This window comes from Entelurus aequoreus, linkage group LG01, assembly GCF_033978785.1.
Source record: "Entelurus aequoreus isolate RoL-2023_Sb linkage group LG01, RoL_Eaeq_v1.1, whole genome shotgun sequence".
Taxonomy (NCBI): domain Eukaryota; kingdom Metazoa; phylum Chordata; class Actinopteri; order Syngnathiformes; family Syngnathidae; genus Entelurus; species Entelurus aequoreus.
In genome coordinates, this window is record NC_084731.1 from 4,241,088 (window position 1) to 4,265,529 (window position 24,442).

The 24,442-nt window shown below is 39.5% G+C and overlaps 2 protein-coding genes across 2 annotated transcripts; one reads left to right on the forward strand and one right to left on the reverse strand.

Annotated features, from left to right (window-relative positions):
- Positions 1-12,244: 12,244 nt before the first annotated feature.
- On the reverse strand, positions 12,245-16,426 carry LOC133653590 (zinc finger protein PLAG1-like). The gene is made up of 3 exons (XM_062053070.1): positions 16,287-16,426; positions 15,294-15,605; positions 12,245-13,393 (listed from the first exon to the last, which is right to left on the reverse strand). The coding sequence occupies exons 2-3, from the start codon at positions 15,539-15,541 to the stop codon at positions 12,328-12,330; spliced, it is 1,314 nt and encodes a 437-aa protein (XP_061909054.1). The 5' UTR covers positions 15,542-15,605; positions 16,287-16,426; the 3' UTR covers positions 12,245-12,327.
- Positions 16,427-16,732: 306 nt separating this feature from the next.
- On the forward strand, positions 16,733-22,804 carry LOC133653643 (coiled-coil-helix-coiled-coil-helix domain-containing protein 7-like). The gene is made up of 4 exons (XM_062053199.1): positions 16,733-16,961; positions 19,971-20,038; positions 20,146-20,244; positions 22,028-22,804. Exons 2-4 carry the CDS (start codon positions 19,985-19,987, stop codon positions 22,130-22,132), a joined length of 258 nt encoding a protein of 85 aa, XP_061909183.1. The 5' UTR covers positions 16,733-16,961; positions 19,971-19,984; the 3' UTR covers positions 22,133-22,804.
- Positions 22,805-24,442: the final 1,638 nt, after the last annotated feature.

Below are 24,442 nucleotides of genomic sequence, written 5' to 3' on the forward strand. Positions count from 1 at the left end.
ATCCTTTTCAACCTATATTCAATTGAATAGACTGCAAAAACGAGATACTTAACGTCCAAACTGGTTATTTTTTGCAAATATTAGCTCATTTGGAATTTGATGCCTGCAACATGTTTCAAAAAAGTGGCAAAAATGACCGAGACCTTCAGCGACTTGTTTTTTCTTACAGTTATTTGGACATTTTGGACCAGTAAAAACCTTTTAAGAAAAGTGTTTTCTAGTGAACTTTGAAGAAAAAAAATTGGGTAAATTATTGCTATCTTTTACGTTATCAAAATGTATATTATTGTTTTTTTAGAGAAATGCCTTGACATTTTATTTGTTATTATTAATATTAATATTAGTAAAGGTATTTTAACAAGTAAACAGTACAGTAGGTCCTTTATTTTGATATATGTAATGCTCATAAAACTATTCTAGTACAAAACCCAAAACCAGTTAAGTTGGTATGTTGTGTAAATGGTAAATAAAAAGAGAATACAATGATTTGCAAATCCTTTTCAACTTATATTCAATTGAATAGACTGCAAAGAAAATATATTTAATGTTCGAACTGAGAAACTTTTTTTTTTTTGCAAATAATCATTACCTTAGACTTTAATGGCAGCAACACATTGCAAAAAAGTTGGCATAGGGGCATTTTTACCACTGGGTTACATGGCCTTTCCTTTTAACAACACTCAGTAAACTTTTGGGAACTGAGGAGACCAATTTTTGAAGCTTTCCATGTGGAATTATTTCCCATTCTTGCTTGATGTACAGCTTAAGTTGTTCAACAGTCCGGGGTCTCCGTTGTGGTATTTTAGGCTTCATATTGCGCCACACATTTTCAATGGGAGACAGGTCTGGACTACAGGCAGGCCAGTCTAGTACCCACACTCTTTTACTATGAAGCCACGCTGTTGTAACACGTGACTTGGCATTGTCTTGCTGAAATAAGCAATGATAACATTGCTTAGATGGCAACATATGTTGCTCCAAAACCTGTATGTACATTTCAGCATTAATGGCGCCTTCACAGATGTGTAAGTTACCCATGCCTTGGGCACTAATACACCCCTATATCATGACAGATGCTGGCTTTTGAACTTTGCGCCTATAACAATCCGGATGGTTCTTTTCCTCTTTGGTCCGGAGGACACGACGTCCACAGTTTCCAAAACAATTTGAAATGTGGACTCGTCAGACCACCAAGTAAAACGTTTGTTTCAGTAATTTACCTTTCTATCCCCGACAAAAAAACATGCATTCAAGGTTTCTCCATACAAGAAAATTATTGGTGTAATTAGTTCATAAAATTAGTTGCACCATTACACTAAAAGCTGTTGGTATGCAAAAATAATTTAAATCTACAGATTAATCAAAAAAGTATTTGATATATGAATCGATTAAAGAAATCCAATTTGATCCAACTATTTCAGGTTGCAGATATTGTGAACTTTCTGGTCTCAGAAAAAAAAATTAGAGTATTGCAACTATTTTGTGTGTGTAATGTACAGTACAAGCACTTACTTTTAGTTAGCAGTTGCGTGATAAACATGTTAACACTGTCAATATAAAAGCAATGACCAGTCCTTATTTATCATCAATCATTTTGCAAACAATCCAAAAAAAAGCTGTTACGAACGGGTCGCATCCCCAAGATGCAGAAAAGAGGGTAGGAAGCAGTGAGCAGGTAAGATGGCGATTTATTGTCAAACAAAACAAACATAAACAGTCGTATGTCGCAAACAAGACTGTCAGGCTGAGTGGACCGCGAGGCAGGTACAAATAGCTCTCTGATTAGGGATCAGGAGCAGGTGAGCGTCCTGACCACTAATCAGAGGAAGGTGCAGAAGATCAGTGTCCATTGCAACAAAGGGAGTGCTAGAACAGAAATGAACAGTCGACAAAGGAGAAATAATAACAAATATAAAACAGAATATGAGCTGACAGGTCATAACAAAAGCAGGTGACAATGTAGTCCACATAATTACACATCGTATCAAATGTGAGTGTGAATGTTGTCTGTCTATCTGTGTTGGCCATGCGATGAGGTGGCGACTTGTCCAGGGTGTACCCCGCCTTTCGCCCGATTGTAGCTGAGATAGGCTCCAGCGCCCCCCACGACCCCGAAGGGAATAAAATGGATGGATGGATGGATGGATCAAATACAAAATTAATTGAGCTATTTGAGATGTTACAAACATTATTTACATCAAAATTCAGCTTGAAGCTTGCAATTCATAATCATCTTCTTTTTTCAGACAACTGCTCTGTTTTCACACAACTCTATTGCTACAGAGCACCATCGGAATTCAGCAGTCTAGCAGCTTCCGGAAAGAAGCTGTTTTTCAGTCAAGTGGTCCTACTCTGGATGCTTCAAAGTTTCCTGCCTGAGGGGAGGGAGTCAAAGAGAGGGAGTGCATTGAAGGAGAGAGCCCTCGTTCTGCATCTGCTGATGAGGATATCTGAAGGCTCACCATCATCTGGGCGGCTTTTACGCCACACTGCAATGCTGAGGGTGCCATTCACAACACATGTGTAGAAGCCAGTCCAGCACGTCGCAGCTTCCTGAGGAAATAGAGATGCTGCTGTGCCTTCTTGAGCAGACAGGAAGTGTCGTGGTTCCAGTTTAGGTCACTAAATAGATTAACCCAAAAGTACCTGAAGCTGGAGACCATTCCCACATCTGCTGCTCCGATGTGCAGAGGTTAAGGGGCCAACTAGCCTGACTCTCGCCAGATCCTTGTAGTTCGCTGAGCTCCACACAAGGATCTGGGACTTCTCAATAGGAGCTGTATTTCAGAAGGCGGGGCCTTGTAAAAAAAAAAATCATTGTATGTGATTGGATAAACCACTTGTCCGTTATCTTGAATGACGTGCTACTTCAACCACTCACATCGAAATCAACCCGTGACGCTGATGAGCGCGACGCTGGGAAATCCAAAACAGAACAGCCGACATCTTGGATAACGACAGAGCGAAAAGTTAGAGAACTTTTACTGAAACAACGCAGCAATGTCAGTAGACGATCGATGTCGCAAATGTCAGCACACGACTCCTCGCTGCGTGCCGCCATTGTTGTTTGAATCAAACGTCGCTTCGGTGCTACGTCACATCTATTAAATCCCGCACGGCGATCCTGATTGGTTCATTATTTTTTGCTATCTTGAAGGACTTTGCAATGTCCTCGAACTACAAGGATCTGGCGAGAGTCAGGTTAGGGGGCAACTAGCCCCGAATAAGATATGGCAACCAACCATCAGGCAACTAGCGAGTTCAACAAGTACACTGATTACCAAAGGTGGGAGTATGTCAATGTATTGCAAGTCTCAAGTCTTTAATCCCAAATCAAGTTTCAAGTCACCGGCAATATACTTTTGGTAAATACAATATACTGGTGGCTGCAGGATTAGGTCTCTGCTTTTTGCAGATCAATCAAATAAAAAAGTGGGTGACATTGTTATCACCAGGAAAGATGAGGTCACCTACCTAGGTTCCATTCTAGAGGCTAACCTTTCCTGTGATAAAATGGCAACCAAGGTAATCAAAAAGGTTAACCAACGAACGAGATTTCTCTACAGAATCTCCTCTCTGGTCAACAAAAGCACCATGAGGATTCAGGCGGGAACTCTCGTTCAACCCTTTTTCGATTACGCATGCACCTCCTGGTACCCTAGCACCTCCAAAACCCTCAAAATCTAAACTCCAAACATCCCAGAACAAGCTAGTCAGATTACTTCTAGACCTCCACCCCAGAGCCCACCTCACTCCTACCCACTTCTCCAAAGTGGGCTGGCTCAGGGTGGAGGACAGAGTAAAACAACTTGCACTGAGCCTAGTCTATAAAATCCGCTACACCTCCCTGATACCGAAGTACATGTCAAACTACTTTCTTAACGTAAATGACCGCCATAACCACAACACCAGTGGGAGCTCCACTAACCACGTTAAACCCAGATTACGAACTAACAAAGGTCTTAACTCATTCTCTTTCTATGCCACAACAATGTGGAATGCACTCCCAACAGGTATAAAAGAAAGGGCATCTCTATCCTCCTTCAAAACCGCAATAAAAGTTCACCTCCAGGCAGCTACAACCCTAAACTAACACCCTCCAAGGATTGCTAATAATCAAATGTAAACAATCAAATGCAGATACTTTTTCTTATGCCTTCTGATCTCTCTCTCTCTCTCTCTCTCTCTCTCTCTCTCTCTCTCTCTCTCTCTTTCTCTATGTCCACTACTTGCTGTCCATATCCTACCCCCTCCCCCCTCCACACCCCTGATTGTAAATAATGTAAATAATTCAATGTGATTATCTTGTGTGATGGCTGTATTATGATGATAGTATATATCTGATAGTATATATCTGTATCATGAATCAATTTAAGTGGACCTCGACTTAAACAAGTTGAAAAACTTATTCGGGTGTTACCATTTAGTGGTCAATTGTACAGAATATGTACTTCACTGTGCAACCTACTAATACAAGTCTCAATCAATCAATCAATCAATTCCTTTTATTGTCATTGTCATAATAACACTTAAGTCATACATGTCAACGAGATTTTGTTTTGACTTCGACACTAGTTTACATTTTAGCATTGTCAAGAAGATCGCGAATAGAGGGGTGTGGGGGTGGGAAGAGTCAGATTTCTGATGGGTGTTACGTTGATGTTGCAGCAATGCAATGTCCAGAGCACAATTATTGAGGTGGTGAAGAGTGATGATGTGATGTGGTCCTGATGGCTTCATCTGGCCAGGATCTTCAGCTCTCGCTGGATCGGTTCGCAGCCGAGTGTGAAGCGACTGGGATGGGAATCAGCACCTCCAAGTCCGAGTCCATGGTTCTCGCCCGGAAAAAGGGTGGAGTGCCATCTCCGGGTTGGGGAGGAGATCTTGCCCCAAGTGGAGGAGTTCAAGTACCTCAAAGTCTTGGTCATGGGTGAGGGAACAGTGGATCGTGAGACCGACAGGCGTCTTCAGTAATGCGGACGCTGTATCGATCCATTGTGGTGAAGAAGGAGCTGAGCTGGAAGGCAAAGCTCTCAATTTACCGGCCGATCTACGTTCCCATCCTCACCTATGGTCATGAGCTTTGGGTTATGACTGAAAGGACAAGATCACTGGTACAAGTGGCCGAAATGAGTTTCCTCCGCCGGTTAGGAACCACAGATCTCTTTTTCTACCAACAACAATGCTAATCAAGCAGGCTTTGTGAGAGCCAGCATTGATTATTTTGGGGGAAAAATAATGTTTCGGAACCTAATATTCTTTAGCTCGGACACAAAGACAATTAGTAATACGTTTCAGAAGCCGAGTGCTAAGGGAATGCAGCATTGGCATCGTTAGGCCTATTTTAGGTCAATTTACCATCTGGTCAGGATACCACCCGAACGCCTCCCTAGGGAGGTGTTTAGGGAACGTCCAACCGGTAGGAGGCCAGAGGGAAGACCCAGGACACGTTAGGAAGACTATGTCTCCCGGCTGGCATGGGAATACATCGGGATCCCCCGGGAGGAGCTGGACGAAGTAGCTGGGGAGAGGGAAGTCTGGGCTTCCCTGCTTAGGCTGCTGCCCCCGCGACCCGACCTCGGATTAGCGGAAGAAGATGGAGGGATGGACAATATACTGTTTGTATGAATAACCGCTAACACATCCTTTTGACACAAATTCACCACAGCAATAGCCTTGGACTGACCCCCATTCTCGTGAACTCTCGTTGCTTCTTTTTCCTTGGGATCGCCTCCCCCATCACAAAACCACAGACTCTTTGACCACTTGGACCAGTCTGCTCTTTTACTATAAAGAGAGTGAAGAATTTTTGATCGGGCCCACTTTTGCAGAATGTTGCTTGCAGAGGCACCCGCTTACGTACACAATCAAAGACTTTTGCGGGAATGAGACCAACACTGTGGTATTTACCTGTGACTTGTTTTAAAAAATGCTTGTGAAAACTTCCAGAAAACCCGACCTCTGTCTGTTCAACAAAATAATGCAGGTAGAGTCTCTAACAGGTTGAAGAAATAGGCATGGATTTTTGTTTTTTCTACAAAAATGAGTCAATGTTTTTCAGCCATTTTCATTTTGGAAAAGTAGCTCTCACAATAAAAGGTTGGAGGCCTCTGGTTTAGAGGTAATTAAACAGAGCAGATATCATGAAAAAATATGTGAATGTGATGGAAAAAATACTTTTTACAAGAGTTAGAAATTCAACATCACCACAATGTATGTTTCAAACTATCTGCTCAACCACACTTCCTTTTACGCTCACAAGAAGTAAAAGTATGAAGTATAACTTTTCTTTACATGTGGGTGGTAGATAAAGTACCGTAAACATTATTCCTGAAGGACGTTGTTGGAATTATCAGTGTTTGAGGAACATTGTTAATCTTTGTTTTTTGTTTCTCTGTGTTGTCACACAAATAGCTTATAATATATCTAATACATAGGTTTAGTTTGTGTAGTTTTATACATACAAAATGTACAGTAAAAAAAAAATTGTTTTCCAGAATGATTGGCCAGAAACTGTGATGAGGTGGCGACTTGTCTAGGGTGTACCCCGCCTTCCGTCTGAATGCAGCTGAGATAGGCTCCAGCGACCCCCCGCGACCGCAAAGGGACAAGCGGTAGAAAATGGAAGGATGGATGGATGGATTGGCTAAAAAGAAAAATGTTTTTATTTTTCTTTTAATTTCAGATCCAAGGGAATAACTCTTTGATGAATCTAAGATGCTAACATGTTAGAAGTAATGTTATTTGTAGGGATGTCTGATAATGGCTTTTTGTCGATATCCGATATTCCGATATTGTCCAACTCTTTAATTACCGATACCTATATCAACCGATACCGATATATACAGTCGTGGAATTAACACATTATTATGCCTAATTTGGACAACCATGTATGGTGAAGATAAGGTGGGTTTTTTTTAATTAATAAAATAAAATAAGATAAATAAATCAAAAACATTTTCTTGAATAAAAAAGAAAGTAAAACAAGATAAAAACAGTTATATAGAAACTGTAATTAATGAAAATGAGTAAAATTAACTGTTAAAGGTTAGTACTATTAGTGGACCAGCAGCACGCACAATCATGTGTGCTTACGGACTGTGTCCCTTGTCTGTATTGATATATATTGATATATAATGTAGGAACCAGAATATTAATAACAGAAAGAAACAACCCTTTTGTGTGAATGAGTGTAAATGGGGGAGGGGTTTTTTTTGGGTTGGTGTACTAATTGTAAGTGTATCTTGTGTTTTTTATGTTGATTTAATTTAAAAAAAAAAAAAAAAAAAAAAAAAGATACTGATAATAAAAAAAAAACGATACCGATAATTTCCGATATTACATTTTAAAGCATTTATCGGCCGATAATATCGGACATCTCTAGTTATTTGAGAAGCAGACATACAAAGACATAACTAAGAAAACCAGAAATCTGCTTAAGGTTGTTTTTTAATTAGCTTTAATATGATACACAACATGTGCAAGTGAAGCAAAAGTATACTTTCTTAGGGAAAAAAAACACAAAATGTACATGTTATACTAATTATATTCTATAAATCTGTAAAGATATAAAGGCAATTCATTTACAAAAAGTGCTAAAATGTGAAACCACAAACCTTAATAACACAATGCTGTGAAAGAGGAAATGTTTCAAATGAATTAATTTCTTTCAAAAAGTTAAAAGAAATGTCTTCATGCTTGCTCGCCAAAGCAATCAATGAGAAACCAATGGAAAAAAAGAAGCAATCAAAAGTCATGTCAATCATTTCAGAAGAAAAGCACTTTGAACTGAATCAAGCACTTCATTGATAGCACATATATGTGCTAAGGCTAGCAGTAAGCATGTTGGTTACACAGTCAACAAATACTACATTTCAATTCAATCTCTGTCTGGACATATTTGTGTAGTGTTTGCAGGTTCTCTGTTTGTGTGCGTGTGTGTGTATGTATGCATGCATGTATGTATGCTTGTATATATGTACATGTGTGTACATATGTATGTCTACATATGCATGTATGTATACACATGCATGCATGTATGTTTACAAATGTATTAAGGGTGTAACGATATGTTATAACAATCAATTCTAAACACTTCATCATTTCGTAAGGTTATTTAGAATGATACGATCCGAACGATTCAGTGAGTTGAAATCGATTCAGTAACTTTTTGGCCAAACATTCAACCAGAGTAACTGTGAACTAAATACTGGATACTGAACACTACAGATGAAGTTTCCTTTATTCTTGTTATTTCTTGTAAGGGAACTAGATATAAATGAATTATGGATACAAACAAGCAAGTAAACAACAACTAATGGCCAATGCATTCACAACCTTTTTGAATAAAGTGCAAACAATACTTTAGGTTGAAATAACAAGAGGAAACCTTTTCTGTTCTGTATTCAAGAAATGTTTAATAATAGTACAGTAACCGACATTTTAACAGTAGATGTACCTGCTACAACTGCTTTAGTTTTCCAAAATAGAAATTATACAATATCAATATAAAAAATAAAGTGCAACCCACTAGGGTTGTGTTGTATTTACATATTACTGTGATATTAATGAAACATATTCGGTACTATACCGCCTCTAAAAAGTACCGGTCATCCATCCTCCCGCCCCCCGTCGTGTCATTGCTGGTTTACGAGCAGACGAGCATGTTCGGCAGCGCACAATCACGGAGTACTTACAAGCAGACACAGTGTGTAGACAGTAAAGGGAGAACGGACGCATTTTGGCTTATAAACTAACAATAGGTGAAGTTATAACACTGAAACGCCCTCAGGAAGAGGTGCTTTAAGACATAGCTAGCTAGCGGCTAAAGTCCATCAGCAGTGTTTTAGCTATTTCTTAATCACTAATCCTTGCCTCCATGGCGACAAATAAAGTAAGTTTCTTACAAGTATCATCCCTGCAGGACGAGGAATAGCTAAACATGCTTCACTACACACCGTAGCTCACTAATGACGCCGTTCCTGAATGTAAACAAACGCCATTGGTGGATCTACACCTGACATCCACTGTAATGATACCAAGTACAGGAGCGCATCTAGTCGATACTACTATGATTGTTTTTTTAGCATCACAAAATCATCTTTTGTTTTTTAAAAATGTTTATAAACTCAGGAAATATGTTCTTGGACACATGAGGACTTTGAATATGACCAGTGTACGATCCTGTAATGACAAATTTGTGATATCCTCCAAAACTAATCCAAACAACATTTTAACAGAAGTGTAGATAGAACATGTTAAATGAGAAAATAAGCAGATATTAACAGTAAATGAACAAGTAGATTAATAATTCATTTTCTACCACTTGTCCTTAATAATGTTGACAAAATAATAGAATGGAAAATGACACAATGTGTTACTGCATATGTCAGCAGACTAAATAAGTAGTCTTTGTTTGCTTACTTACTAATAAAAGACAAGTTGTCTTGTATGTTCACTATTTTATTTAAGGAAAAACTTGCAATAAGAAACATACACTACCGTTCAAAAGTTTGGGGTCACCCAAACAATTTTGTGGAATAGCCTTCATTTCTAATAACAAGAATAGACTGTCGAGTTTCAGATGAAAGTTCTCTTTTTCTGGCCATTTTGAGCGTTTAATTGACCCCACAAATGTGATGCTCCAGAAACTCAATCTGCTCAAAGGAAGGCCAGTTTTGTAGCCTCTGTAACGAGCTAAACTGTTTTCAGATGTGTGAACATGATTGCACAAGGAGTTTCTAATCATCAATTAGCCTTCTGAGCCAATGAGCAAACACATTGTACCATTAGAACACTGGCAAGATAGTTGCTGGAAATGGGCCTCTATACACCTATGTAGATATTGCACCAAAAACCAGACATTTGCAGCTGGAATAGTCATTTACCACATTAGCAATGTATAGAGTGTATTTCTTTAAAGTTAAGACTAGTTTAAAGTTATCTTCATTGAAAAGTACAGTGCTTTTCCTTAAAAAATAAGGACATTTCAATGTGACCCCAAACTTTTGAACGGTAGTGTATGTTTAATGTACCCTAAGACTTTTTGTTCAAATAAAGCCAATAATGCAATTTTTTGTGGTCCCCTTTATTTAGAATAGTATCGAAATACATTTTAAAATATTGGTATCGGGACAACACTACAACCAACATATATAGAGGTTAAATTAGCAGTAGATTTACCTGCTACTTCTGTTATTTGTTTTTGTTGTTGTTTGTTTTTTGTTTGTCAATGTCTACTCACATTGACTCACATTCAACCTCCTACGACGTCATCCTTGCGCAAACACAGACATGACAAGTCAACAAATATTGAAATTGTTACGCTATACTCTCATTTTAATCAACAGCAGCTGCAGTAATATTTAACAACAGACCAAGTGAAACCGACTCTTACTTTGTGCTGCTGCTCCATGAATGCTGCTGTGTGAAATCCCATGGTGGTCCGAGTGATTTGTGGTGAGCGACGAAGTCTATCAAGAGCATCTATGTCATTGCAAAAGCCTAAGTGTTTCCACCAGAGGTGGGAATCTTTGGGCACCTCACGATTAGGACTCAGGAGCCACGATTCGATTAAAAATCAATTATTGATGCATCATTAATGTATGTATATTGATGCAGTTTTACATTTCGTTTGGTTTCACTAAATAAGCGTTTATCACTTGCAACATTTAAAACAGTGCTTTTGTAGTAATAAATCAATCCCCATCACATTTATTATGTTATATTAAATGTGTGCAAAACTGGAACATCGGTGCCCTGTTAAAAAAGAGCTGGTCGTATTTCTCAGTGTCTGCATTACATCCATCCATTTTCTACCGCTTGTCCCTTACGGCAGTGTTTTTCAACCACTGTGCCGCGGCACACTAGTGTACCGTGAGATATTGTTTGGTGTGTCGTGGGAAATTATGCAATTTCACCTAATTGGTCGAAAAATATTTTTTGCAAACCAATAATTAAAATACGCAAACAATATGCCGTTGTAGAGTGTCTGTGCTGTCTGGAGATCAGTAGAGTAACCGTGTAATACTCTTCCGTACCAGTAGGTGGCAGCAGGTAGCTCATTGCTTTGTAAGCCTACTTTGAGACAAGAGAATTAATTATGGTTATGGTTTGAAGTCATATCGAACAATTGCGTCAGGTATTTGACGAGAACGACTTTATATTGTCAATATAGGCTATTAAGTTTTGTTTTCAACATTTTCTGCTGGTGGTGTCTGAATGAATGAAATATGAAATCTGTGCTGCAGTCTGCAGGTGTACCTAATGTTGTGGCCCTGCAGTCATTCACAACTCCTCCAACACGAACATTATTGTTTTTGCACTTTTTGGCTTCTTATTAAATAACTTAAATTCAATCTTGCACGTAGAAAGTTTAAGTGTGGGCTTTAGTTGCTATAACACTCCCGTCAGGCGGTGCATTCTACGGCGGGGGTGCATTCTCTACCACCAGGAGGCGGGATTACTGCGAGCCTCAGCCAGTGCGTCTTCGCAGTCGTTTTATGATTGCTCAGCACAAGAAATACTTACACACATACAGTTGTTGACAAAATACACTGTACATTATATACCTCAGCTAACTAAACTATGGAAATGTATAATATAGTTCATATAGCAATACGGTCTCACTGCACAGTAGGCCAGCAGTTAGCCGAGTCCGCAATCCATGGTGAGGCACAACGCAGTGACGTGCCTCAACTGGCTGCTGATCACCGCACCGTCTCTTCTCAGTATTTGAACGGCAAATGTGAAAATTCAGCGATTTTGAATACAAATAATCTAAAACTGGTGAAGTTAAATGGAAAATAACTTTATAGTATAATCACTGGATACATATAACAATTTAATAAATTTTTTTTCTTTTTACATTTTTTTTCTTTCAATGATGGCACGTGAGGCCCCGCCTCACCTGCCTCCCCTGACTGCACGTCACTGATATATATATATATATATATATATATATATATATATATACATATATATATATATATATATATATATATATATATATATATATATATATATATATATATATATATATATATATATATATACATATATATATATATATATGTATATATATATATATATATATATACATATATATATATATATACATATATATATATATATATATATATATATATATATATATAAAATCTTAGGACTATAAAAAGAATCTTAGGACTATAAATCGATCTATCGATCGATCGTTACACCCCTAATATGTATGTTCAGTACTGTATGTATGAATGTTTGTATGTACAGTACGTTTACCGTGTATGTTGATGTACTGTATGTATATATGAATGCGTCAAACTTACTGGATCACTGAAAAGCCTGATGGAAGCGTGGCAGCGTGGTTGTTTTGGAGGATTGTGGGAGCAGGAGCAAAGGTGTGTTGTCTTGGTGGAGCGTGTGCTGCTCTGCACTGCCCCCTGTTTGAATGTACGGAGGTCCATTTAGCGGCAGAAAATTGAAAAGCTGGGAGAAGTCCATCAGCGACGAGGGCGAGGCCATCGAGTCACACGTCGGCGTTGATGTCGGAATCCTGGACAATTCCTGCCTCGCTTCTTCCATCATGGCGGCGTGAGAATCCATCTCCAGTTTGCAGGTAGAAAGTTGATATTGGCTTGCGGAGGACGACGAAGGCGTGATGCTTTGTAGCGCCATTAGGTAGCTCTCCAGTTCTCCCTTTTGGTTCTGTTCCAGTCCCTGTGAGGAGACAGCGTATGAGGTCATGTTGGAGCCTAATGGGTATTTATTTAACGCGGCGTTCGGGAGGGGATCTGAGTCCAGGAGGGCGGTGGTGTAAATGTGCTGATGCGGCATTGTCGTCAACATGTCTGGGAGCTCAGCCATGGACTCAAAGACCGGAGGCTGCACCAAATCAGCTGGCTCACTTTTCACTCGCAGCAGTTCTTGAGCGTGACTCTTCTTCACATGTCGGGTCAGGTGGTCCTTCCTGCCAAAGCGCTGCGCGCAGTATTGACACAGGAAGTCCTTGCGTCCCGTGTGGACCACCATGTGGCGCCGTACGTCTTTACGGGTGTAAAATTGTCGCTCGCAGTGATCGCAGTGGTGCTTTTTCTCCTTCGTGGCACCGGCGGACTTGCCGGCGTGGGTTCGGAGGTGTTCCAGGAGCACCGCGGTACTGGGGAACGCCTGCAGACACACCTGGCAGGTGAGGTCCCCGCTGTTGGCGGCGTGGAGGGCGAGGTGGCGTTTGAAGCCCAGCTTGGTGTTGTAGTTCTTACCGCACTCCTCACATGCAAAGGCTTCTTTGTACGGGTCGTGGGTGTGAAGGTGATTCTTTAAGTGATCCTTGCGGTGAAACATTTTTTCACAGTACGAACACCTGTGGCTTTTTTCTGGCGAGTGAGTTGCCATGTGCCTTGGGAAATAAGACACATTCTATGATTGGGATATGTTTTGTTTTTTTACGGCAAGTCAACAAAACACATGGTAACACTTTAGTATGGGGAACATATTCTAAGTAACAAAGACTTAATTTAGAGTTATTTGGACACTAGGGGAACATATTCTAAGTACCCTAACCCTAACCCTAACTTTATTGAGGGAAGACTCTTAGGCCATGTCTACACTAAGTCGTTTAACCCCTTAAACAAATAATTATTTAGCATAAGCCCCGTTTCAGCCACACTAAACCAGCATTTAAGGTTCCCCTCCTCGGACAAATTTTTACAACTGTAAGTCAGCCGTGTAATTCTTGAATCTCCGGCTCTTAGCTTTGTATGGACTCATTGATCGTTTAAGAAGTGAGTTCGGAGAGGAAGTGACGCCAGAAAGACCTTGCCCACACAGAAAGTGACGTCAGAAAGAACGCACCACAGCCAGCTTCATAATAAAGCTCGGAGCTAACCACTGGACATATGAAGGCGAGTCATCCAGACATGCCCGTGTTTTTCATTCTTCTACATGTACAGACGCTTGTGGAAATCACACATGAATACCTTAAGAGAAAGCGATTGCAGCTATTTGGGATACAACACTTCTCAGACGGCAAGAGAACTTTCGAATGTCAGGGTCAGCTGTAATGCTACTCAGCAAAAAACTTTGTCCATTTGTCGGAGGAGAGACAACGAGAATGCGAGCTCCCGTGGATGTGATAATAAAGTTAGCGTGTGCTTTGTAATACCTGGCCGTCGAGGGAAGACTACGGAAAACGGCGAATGGATTTGGACTGACAAAGTAGACTGTATCAGTTACTGTCTGCCATGTATGTCGCAGACTCAACATCTAGGTCCAGAGTATATAAAGTCACCAAAATGGACAATGAAGGTGAAGGCAAAAGAGTGAGGAGTGTCCTGACCAGATATCTAGATCCCTAGATTGATTGATGTAAAATGTTCTTTATCACATTGTTTACGTGTCTAATAAAATGTGATTAATTTCTGATGGCTCAGGTGTGATTCACTACAATAGGTCCCCACAGCACACTGGATTCCAATTAATTGAAATACCACAACACTGGATATTGTTCAGATAAGTTACATTTAAGAACTTGCACACAAAGCAACACTGGAGGTGACTATGACGTGCGCATTTTCCGCGCATGCGTACTAGGTCGCGTTGCGCCGGCGGACGGAGGGCGGCGGGGGTCTTAAACGGTGGCATTGTTGTGTGTGGACACGGATAAGGTTAGGTGTTATTTACCCTGGATAACCTTATCCGGCTTAGTGTAAATGGGGCCTAAGTCTTTGCTGTCGTCCAGCATTCTGTTTTTGTTTACTGTATAGCCAGTTCAGTTTTACTTTCGTTTTGCATCACCATCCCTATGCTTCATTGCCTTTTCCTTTCCCTTTTGTTCATTTTCAGTTTAAGCATTACATACCTTTTTACCTGCACACTGTCTCCCGCTGTGGTCTGCATACTGGGATCACAACAAACCATCCTTGTCTCACCCGACACAATCCGACTTTTACAAAGCATGCGTACTAGGTGGCGTTGCGCCGGCGGACGGAGGGGGCCGGGGGTCTTAAACAGTGGCATTGTTGTGTGTGGACACAGATAAGGTTAGGTGTGATTTACCCTGGATAACATTATCCAGCTTAGTGTAAACGGGGCCTTGGTTAATGGCTTACTGGTTGTATAATAAGGCCATGCAGAATAAGGCATTAATAAGTACTTAATAATGACTCATTAAGAGCCAATATGTTACTAGTTTGCATGTTAATAAGCAACTAATTAATGGTGAATATGTTCCCCATACTAAAGTGTTACCAAGCACATCATTACAAGTATAGCTGCCATCCACAGATGTTTGCAGATACCTTAGCAGCTTGTATTTGGAGACAAAGGCCTTGGTGCATCCAGGCTGGGAGCAGAAGTATGGTCTCTCTCCGGTGTGAGAGTAGGAATGCACCTTCAGCTTCTCCACACTGTTGAAAGCTTTCTCGCAGTCTTCGCAGGGGAAATTCTTCTTGGGTTTTCCTTCTGCTCGCCTGCGCCTCCCCATGGGTGCCGCCAGCTTTGCCGTGTCCAGGACCTGGTCCAAGTGGACCTGGGTTCCTGCCGCCATGGCGCCCCTAAGGCAGGCTAGTTGCACATGGACATGTTGATGACGTCATGCAGGACTCATGAGTCTGAGAGACAGGATGTAAAACATCATCATGCAATACTGTCACTAACCATTGCAAATCATATACATGTTGTCAATGTGTGCTCGTACCACAAAAATGAACTAGAAAATGGACACATTTTGTGGTGAACGTGGGATTTGTTGTCGTGGAAAAAGGTGGAACGTCAGCAAAGAAGGAGGAAGCACTTATTAACTCACCAACACATCAACATTTGGCTGTTTGAGCATTATTATTATTATTTTTAAAGCAACTGTCAGGATGTGTCAAGGCTGTGATGGATCAAAAAAATGACACGCATCGGGAGACGTTCCGAGAGGTTTTGAATCGATCAGAAACGTGAAGTGAAACCGAAACGTCAACTAAATTGACAGCAGGTATCAATAAGCGAATAGGTTTGTTACTATCAAACGGGACAAGTTGAGCAGGCTGTGATCAACTTTCATCAACTTAATTCGGATCTTTTTTTATATATTTCCACAAAGTGCACATACGTGATTGTCGCACCGTGACAGTCATAGCAACTTTGACACAATTAGTTGTGCACGTCTTTTTTTACAATAATATAACTTGTCCGCGGCGTCCAACTTTTTCCCCCTCAGCTCACCCGTTTCTCATAATTTGAATAACCCCGATATTTTAATTCAACAAATGAGTAACGGTATATCAAACTGACATGAAACTTACCCTGGACGCTTTGGCATCCTTTCTGTTGTGTTTTTCTTGACTTTCAACTATTTTTAGAATTTTTAATAATTTTTTTCTCATATTTTTTGCTAGACGCGACGGGCCCGAAATTTGTTTCCTTTCCTATCTTTAGAGCAGCCATTGTGTGTGCGCTGCAATGCAACCGCACTATGGTCTAAGTCACGCCCCTTTAAAGTTCCAAACTTCCTTTACATTTTTGAATAATTCGTTTCTGCCCTCATATCAAAGTGATTTGGATTAATTTGCAAAGACAACATTTTCAGAGTCCCGTTACATTTTTTTCAAACATTCCAAACCTGTTTTATTCGACTTAAACGTGTAGGAAAACCTACATCACTAACTCAATAACCATTGGCTAATTTCCTTGTCCGTCGGAAAAGACAAGATAGACGGGATTCTATTGGCCGACGTTGCTGTCAATCAAAACTAGACGTGCTGTTGCGTTTCCTGGTACACAGTGGAAGCAGTGCAGTTAGCATTAGCTTGAAGCGGACACTCAAATCTGAGGATTAATATCACATATTTCATTTACATTCAACACTCAAACCTGTGGATTGATTTTAATATATTCATTCTACACCAGACACTGAAGTCCATGGATTAATTTGATAAAATGTTTTCTTAACGTTACAGACTCGTCCTTGCCCTTCACTGGTAAGTCATTTACTGAAGTAACAGTTAAATAAATACTACTGCATGAAATGCATAAATATATTCTATATACATGTTACTTATGTCATGTATAGACTACATATATTCAACCATACGTTTTGAAATAAAGTCAATCAAATATAGTTTACTCATGTCCATGAGTATGTACTGTCGTGGTCAAAAGTTTACATACACTTGTAAAGAACATAATGTCATGGCTGTCTTGAGTTTCCAATAATTTCTACAACTCTTATTTTTTTGTGATAGAGTGACTGGAGCACACACTTGTTGGTCACAAAAAACATTCATGAAGTTTGGTTCTTTTACGAATTTATTGTGGGTCTACTGAAAATGTGACCAAATCTGCTGGGTCAAAAGTATACATACAGCAATGTTAATATTTGGTTACATGTCCCTTGGCAAGTTTCACTGCAATAAGGCGCTTTTGGTAGGCATCCACAAGCTTCTGGTTGAGTTTTTGACCACTCCTCTTGATAAAATTGGTGCTGTTCAGCCAAATTTGTTGGTTTTCTGACATGGACTTGTTTCTTCAGCATTGTCCACACGTTTAAGTCAGGACTTTGGGAAGGCCATTCTGAAACCTTAATAATAGCCTGATTTAGCCATTCCTTTACCATTTTTGACGTGTGTTTGGGGTCATTGTCCTGTTGGAACACCCAACTGCGCCCAAGACCCAACCTTCGGGCAAAGATAAGACCTTCTGGAGGAAAGTTCTGTGGTGGTGGTAGTATTATGCTCTGGGCCTGTTTTGCTGCCAATGGAACTGGTGCTTTACAGAGTAAATGGGACAATGTTAAAGGAGGATTACCTCCAAATTCTTCAGGACAACCTAAAATCATCAGCCCGGAGGTTGGCAAGAATTTTTGTTCTGCTTTTCAGCATTCACACCCACTTTCTACTACAATTGTTTTTTCTAGTTTCTAATCATGTTGTCAAATGGTTAATTTATACTTTATTTTATTTCAACAAAAATACTACAATAGTTAACAAAATAACCTGTTTGGTTAAAATAAAAGACTCAGTATTATAATCCCGGCTTGTACATTTATGTATAGGATGATGAGGTGTTTCATAATATGTATTGTTATGCCCCCAGCGTAGTTTAATGTGTCTTGTGGTCGGATTCACTCACTGCAGGTATCGCTGTTTGGTAGTGTATTTCCTTTTTGTTGTGTACCCTAAACCGGAAGTAGGTTGACCGGATCATATGCCAAGCTGTCTGCCATCTTGCGGCAGTCCTTTGTCAAGACTTCAGCAGCAGTACTGTGTCATTGTATGTCGTGTAACTTATAAATGACTGGTTTTTCATTGTCTTGACATGAGCCACAACACCTCATCAGCGGCTAATGTCCCTCCACAGTGCAAAGCCACTCCTAAGACAGCAATCCTCGCCTCCGTGGCGGCAAATAAACTATGTTTCCTACACCTACTACTATCACTGGAATAGCTAAACATGCTACACAACACACCATAGGAGGATATGCTAACTGTAAGATAGAGCTCTTAAAAGTAAACAATGGTGGGCGGATCGATAACATTTTGACAATAACGCTATCGAGTATACAATAGTATCAGTATATGATCATGACTACAGTAGTTGGATCAATATTTTTTAATATCAACAAAAAGCTAGCGCGCTAATGGCTAGCTAGCTTAGATGCTAACATGAATGCAAGACACATTAACTTTTAATAAGTAAAACTTGGTTAAGTTATATCAGTGTCTATTCAAGTGCTTTTTGAGCAAATTCAGCAATACAGCGATAATGATGATAACTGTGATCCTTTAAATCACAATAGTCGTGGTATGAATTGTTACATCCCTATTTTGTTTCAAATTAATACCATCATATACAGTCGTGGTCAAAAGTTTACATACACTTGTAAAGAACATAACGCTTGCCAGATATCGCCAGGTCACAAAAAATATGTATTTTCTGTGTATTACTGGGATGTTACTGACGTCACGTGCGGCTCACTTTCCACCCAATGAATACTGGTGGTGGTCAACCTAGCTCTGTTCTCAACGGGTACTTGGTGCCATTTAGCTTTTCTCAAAGAAAAAATGCCCCATACTTGTGTTGTTTTCGCCTGTATGAAACGTTTAAATAGCAGAAAGGATCAACGTTTCTTCAGAGTTCCTCAAGAGGTTATCATAAAGTGTACCGTGTTTTTTCCGTCTTTATTAAAATATAACGATAAATGTCAACATTGTGTATGTGCTGAAAGCTTCATTTATAATTGTTGCCTTTGGTAAAAGCTTAACTCTTTTAGGTTTTGCTCACATCTGCTTTCTTTTATTAGACACGCTGAGTAGGTGCTTTATGAAACACTCATAGCAAACATGTGTTTAAGAAATACAAATAATATCAAGAACATACTTAAAGGGGAAATAATATACATTAAAAGTATATTAAAAAAAACATTAACAAAGTGATCACTGCAAACTCTTGCGTTCTTCGGCTATGTTCCCTTGGACTGGAGTGTAAGCTGCATGCTTTTCTCATTGTTGTTTTGTAAATTCTTGCACTCTTCGGGGCCTTTTGATTACCTCTCCAGGGACTCTGAAGAAACGTTTATCCGTTTCGCAATTTGAACAATTCGTACAGCCGAAAACAACACAAGCATGCGGCATTTTTTCTTCGAGAACAGAGCTAGTTTGACCACCAGGCATATTTAATGGAAAGGACATGAGCCGGCCGGACGTGACGTCAGTAAAATCGTAGCAATTGACTAAAACTTAGCAGGGAGTATTTTGACTTGGGAACAATTTGAACCGGCTGAAAAATGTGAACCGTTTACAGAGAAAAAGTGGGAAAACCGGGAATATTTTCTGCATTCACACAATTAGGTCAAAAGTAGTAGTTAGTGACAACATAGACATTTCACACTTCACATGCGGTTATTAAACCAATGCTGTGTTGAAAGCACGTTACAAGTAATAATAAACATCTGTTTTGTCATGTATGTGTAACAGATTTTTTTTTTTCAGAGTTCCAGATACAAATGGACAGAAATTCCAGGAAAATTCGGAATCAGGACTTAAATCCATGCATTCAAGTGAGTGCTCCACATTTTATCCTAGGAATCAATATAAAATGTATGCGTTCTATACAGTATATAATGTTGTAAAACTTATTGGATTATCTTTCTTTTGTATTTTTTAGGAAAGCGATGCCTCTCAAAAGTGTTTGGATGCTTACAACTATGATAAGAACATGTGCAGCGCCTACTTCCAGTCTTACAAGAATTGTAGAAAATATTGGGTATGCATGATTTTTTTTCTGTCTTAGAAGAAACTATGAAAGTAAGCTACTGCCGAGGTGCCTTTGAGCAAAGCACTAGTGATGGGACCAAATGTGCAGAGGCTTCGAGGCGTGTGTTGAGTAATAGAGGGGGCGTGTATCGATCATTTAGGGGAGGAGCCGGAAATGATGACGTGTGAAGCCTCGGTGCCAAGTTGTACCACGTGACCACTTCGGGAAGCGGTTCAGATTTGCCGGGAGATTCGACAACTCATAAACCGCCCAAGCTCCATTGAAAATGTGAGCTTTTGAGACTTGTGGTCAGTTTGGAATATGGATAAAGAATACAAATATATTTTTTAAATGCCGCCAGAATCAAAGAAGGACGACAAACTGAATCCATAAGACAAAATTGATGTCCATTTGATAAACATAACATTTTCCACCTTGGATCGGTGATGTCATCAGAACTTTGGTAGCACAATGGTTCGCACATTCGCCTTTTATTCTACAAGACGTGGGTTCGATTCTTGGCAGCGTCAGTTCTCAAATGTGTTTATCACTGTAAACATTACATTTGTTAAAGTAAAGCATTCTGTGTTTTTTTTTTTTAACTAGCTTCCAGAAATTAATAGCCGGGTAGTGGAAAGGTTTTGTCAAAAAACAAAAAGAATCGCCTAAAACCAAAACTAAAAATTAACTAAATCCCCTCTGTTCTGTACATCATTGTCCAAGTTTCATTGTATTGTCATCTTCCTCTTTATGCCATTTCCTCAAGGTGACAGAAAAAACATTATACAACCTGCCATATTAATATGATTCTACCATGTTGGTAAAATATAAACACAATAATATATGTACAAATATAACACATGAAACATATTTTATTATACTTTGTTGATTTACCTAGCAAAAGTATTTTGTCAAACATTTATTGTGATTCACTGACATTTCCAAGAGGCATAATAGACGCCACATTTCAATGCATCACACATTATGTGGTTAAGATGCAGTTGTTTGTATTCATACATTTGACCAGCAGGTGGAGTCTTGTGCCGAAGCATGTATTATAAATGATAAATGATAAATGGGTTATACTTGTATAGCGCTTTTCTACCTTCAAGGTACTCAAAGCGCTTTGACAGTATTTCCACATTCACACACACATTCACACACTGATGGCGGGAGCTGCCATGCAAGAGCGCTAACCAGCAGCCATCAGGAGCAAGGGTGAAGTGTCTTGCCCAAGGACACAACGGACGTGACTAGGATGTTAGAAGGTGGGGATTGAACCCCAGTAACCAGCAACCCTCCGATTGCTGACACGGCCACTCTACCAACTTCGCCACGCCGTTTCCCATGTATTGAAGCTTCAGAAATTCTACAACCAATTGGCTCAAGTGTTTCAATGCCTCATGAGGCTTCATCTGACCATCACTACAAAGCACTGAATCAGAATAAGAAATACTTTATTAATCCTCGGGGGAAATTAAAATTTTAAATTTTAAAAGCCTCTCACACTGATTTTCAGAGACTCAATTGAATTTGAAAAGTGAAATTATTACATAAATCTGGGCCAGCCCTTGAAGCAATGCAGCTCATCTTATAGTTCTTCATATTCATGATGTATCATGAATGTTATATCTCATAGGAAGAATATAGCTCACAGTTGCTAGTCTTAAATACTTCTAGCATTATATCACCATCTAATGGTGGTTTCTCAGTATGCACTGTAATTAGGTGTACCTTACCAAAGTTGTTGTGTGGATTTGTGGTAAGAGTGTTTCTAATGTGGTCTTCACAGCACAACATCATGTTGCAGAGGAGGAGAGAAGGGGTGAAACCTGACATGCCAACAGCTGCAGAAAGGCAGGACATTCTCTCTGCACATGGAGGAAAACCCTATTGACCTGTATGACTTTATCATGGATGGTAATATTGTTATGTAAGTGACGTGAAGGACAATGTAAGATGATTCTTTTCACTGTAAAAAGACACTTTTTAAGCATTCTGCGCTTTTTTTGAAGATTAAAAAAGACTGCAAATGTTTTACCTCAGTTTATATTTCCACTGTTATTGTTTTTTTATTTGAGTAACACTAAGTGTGGTTGACTTTTAGCACTGCTTTCCGTCACTAATTTCACTTTATGATATAATTTCAAGGAATTTAATCCAACTAAATTGAGGTTTGTGTACTGTTCTGACTGTTTATCAGTACCAAAACTTCAGTAATCGATACTGATACCTATGAATTTCCATTAGTTATAAAACACCTTATCTAACTCATGTACTTTTACATTCATAAATATATTTATTTCCTTGTTACGTTATGCCTTTTTGCTTTATTTTTCACGAGCCCATAACAAAAGAGGGCCGTTCAAAGTGTTGCCAAACAACAGGCAAGTTTCTCCAAGCGGTGTTTTCTTCGCACTTATGGAAGTGATAAAGGTTGGCTTGCATGCTTCTGGAGGTTTTTTGCACGCATGTGGTAATGCACACTCCCTGGGCTTGTGGTGGCGGATTTCCTGTCACTCGGTGAGCGCTTGTATTTGAATATTGAATAAATGCACGACGCAATGTACTCCTCTCTTTCACTTTAAATACGTAGCGCTACTCGCCAAATATAGCAACAAAGTGGCTAAAGAGCATCACAAATCATTTCTGCTACGTCTTTGGAAGTGCAGGTGCATTTGGGTTATGTTGTGAAGCGGAGTTACACCACATCTACAGTTACGCTACACTCGTGCTTCTCAATTGTTTTCGGTTACGCCCCCCTTAGGAAGTAGAAAACATTTTGTGGGACACCAATGCATCGAGTCTAAGATGAAAAGCAAAAAAAAAGTATTTTTTTTTATCCTGCTTCTAAATGTATGATAATATGATATATGTTTTGCCTTGTAGTTGATTCGGTAGCACATAACAGAATAAAAACTTTAGATTTCAACGCAACTTTTTCTAGCTTTCTCACCAAGTAAGAAAACAACAATGAGATATTTTGTACTCGGACCTAAAAACAATTAAAAATAATTAATTATCAAGCCAACAAAATTGCGCTTAAAAAAATTTAACATCTTGAAGTGTAATTGTTTTCCCTACTTGGGAAAAGTCAGTCAGGTGGTTTGTTTTATTGAATTTTTTTTTGTTGCCATCATTTCTCAAAGCAGCAAAATTTTAACATTTCACATGTCTTTTAAGAAGTACTAACTTTTAAATAAGAAATATTAGAATAATGTACAGCGTTTACCTCGAGAGTGGACTTCTACAGTATCTCCTTCCAGCTGCTTCTCCGTCAAACACACCATCAGCAGCTTCTCCATATTTTCATAGATACATGTCTGGGTTTAGAAATTGTTTAACCTCATTGGCTGGAGTCATCGACTCATTCTGATTTAGTATGGTGCAGACTAACATTGCTATGCTCCAAATGCTTCACAAAGTTAGCTAGCTACACTGTCATTTTGTTGATGATTTATTTCTTTAATTCAATGAATATCATCCACTCCTTCTTCTCAGCACTGTCTTTCATTCTCACTTGGGGCGGTAGCACATAACAGAATAAACATAGCTCGGTTGGTAGAGTGGCCGTGCCAGCAACTTGAGGGTTCCAGGTTCGATTCCCGCTTCCGCCATCCTAGTCACTGCCGTTGTGTCCTTGGGCCAGACACTTTACCCACCTGCACCCAGTGCCACCCACACTGGTTTAAATGTAACTTAGATATTGGGTTTCACTATGTAAAGCGCTTTGAGTCAATAGAGAAAAGCGCTATATAAACATAATTCACTTCACTTCACTTGTGTCCTTTTTGAAAATGTATGTCATCTCTAGCTATAAGCTAATGCTCGCGAGTAGACCCAATGTTTTGGTCGGATCTTACGCAACCGTCGTGACACCAAGGAAGTTAGTAACCCAAAACTTTGCACATGACAATTAGTGGAGAGATGGCTCATATCCCAAAAACTTGGGATGACACACTGTATAGCACCATTGCACTATACTTTCATTGCACAAATACTAATATCGGCACTCAGAGTTTAGGTTCCTAAACATGTTTTATTATAACTCTGATAAATTCCATCCATTTTCTACCACTTGTCCCTCTCTGAGTTGCGGGGGTGCTGGAGCCTATCCCAGCTGCATTCGAGCAGAAGGTGGGGTACACCCTGGACAAGTCGCCACCTCATCGCAGGGCCATTCAATGTTTCAAAAATAATCCCTGGA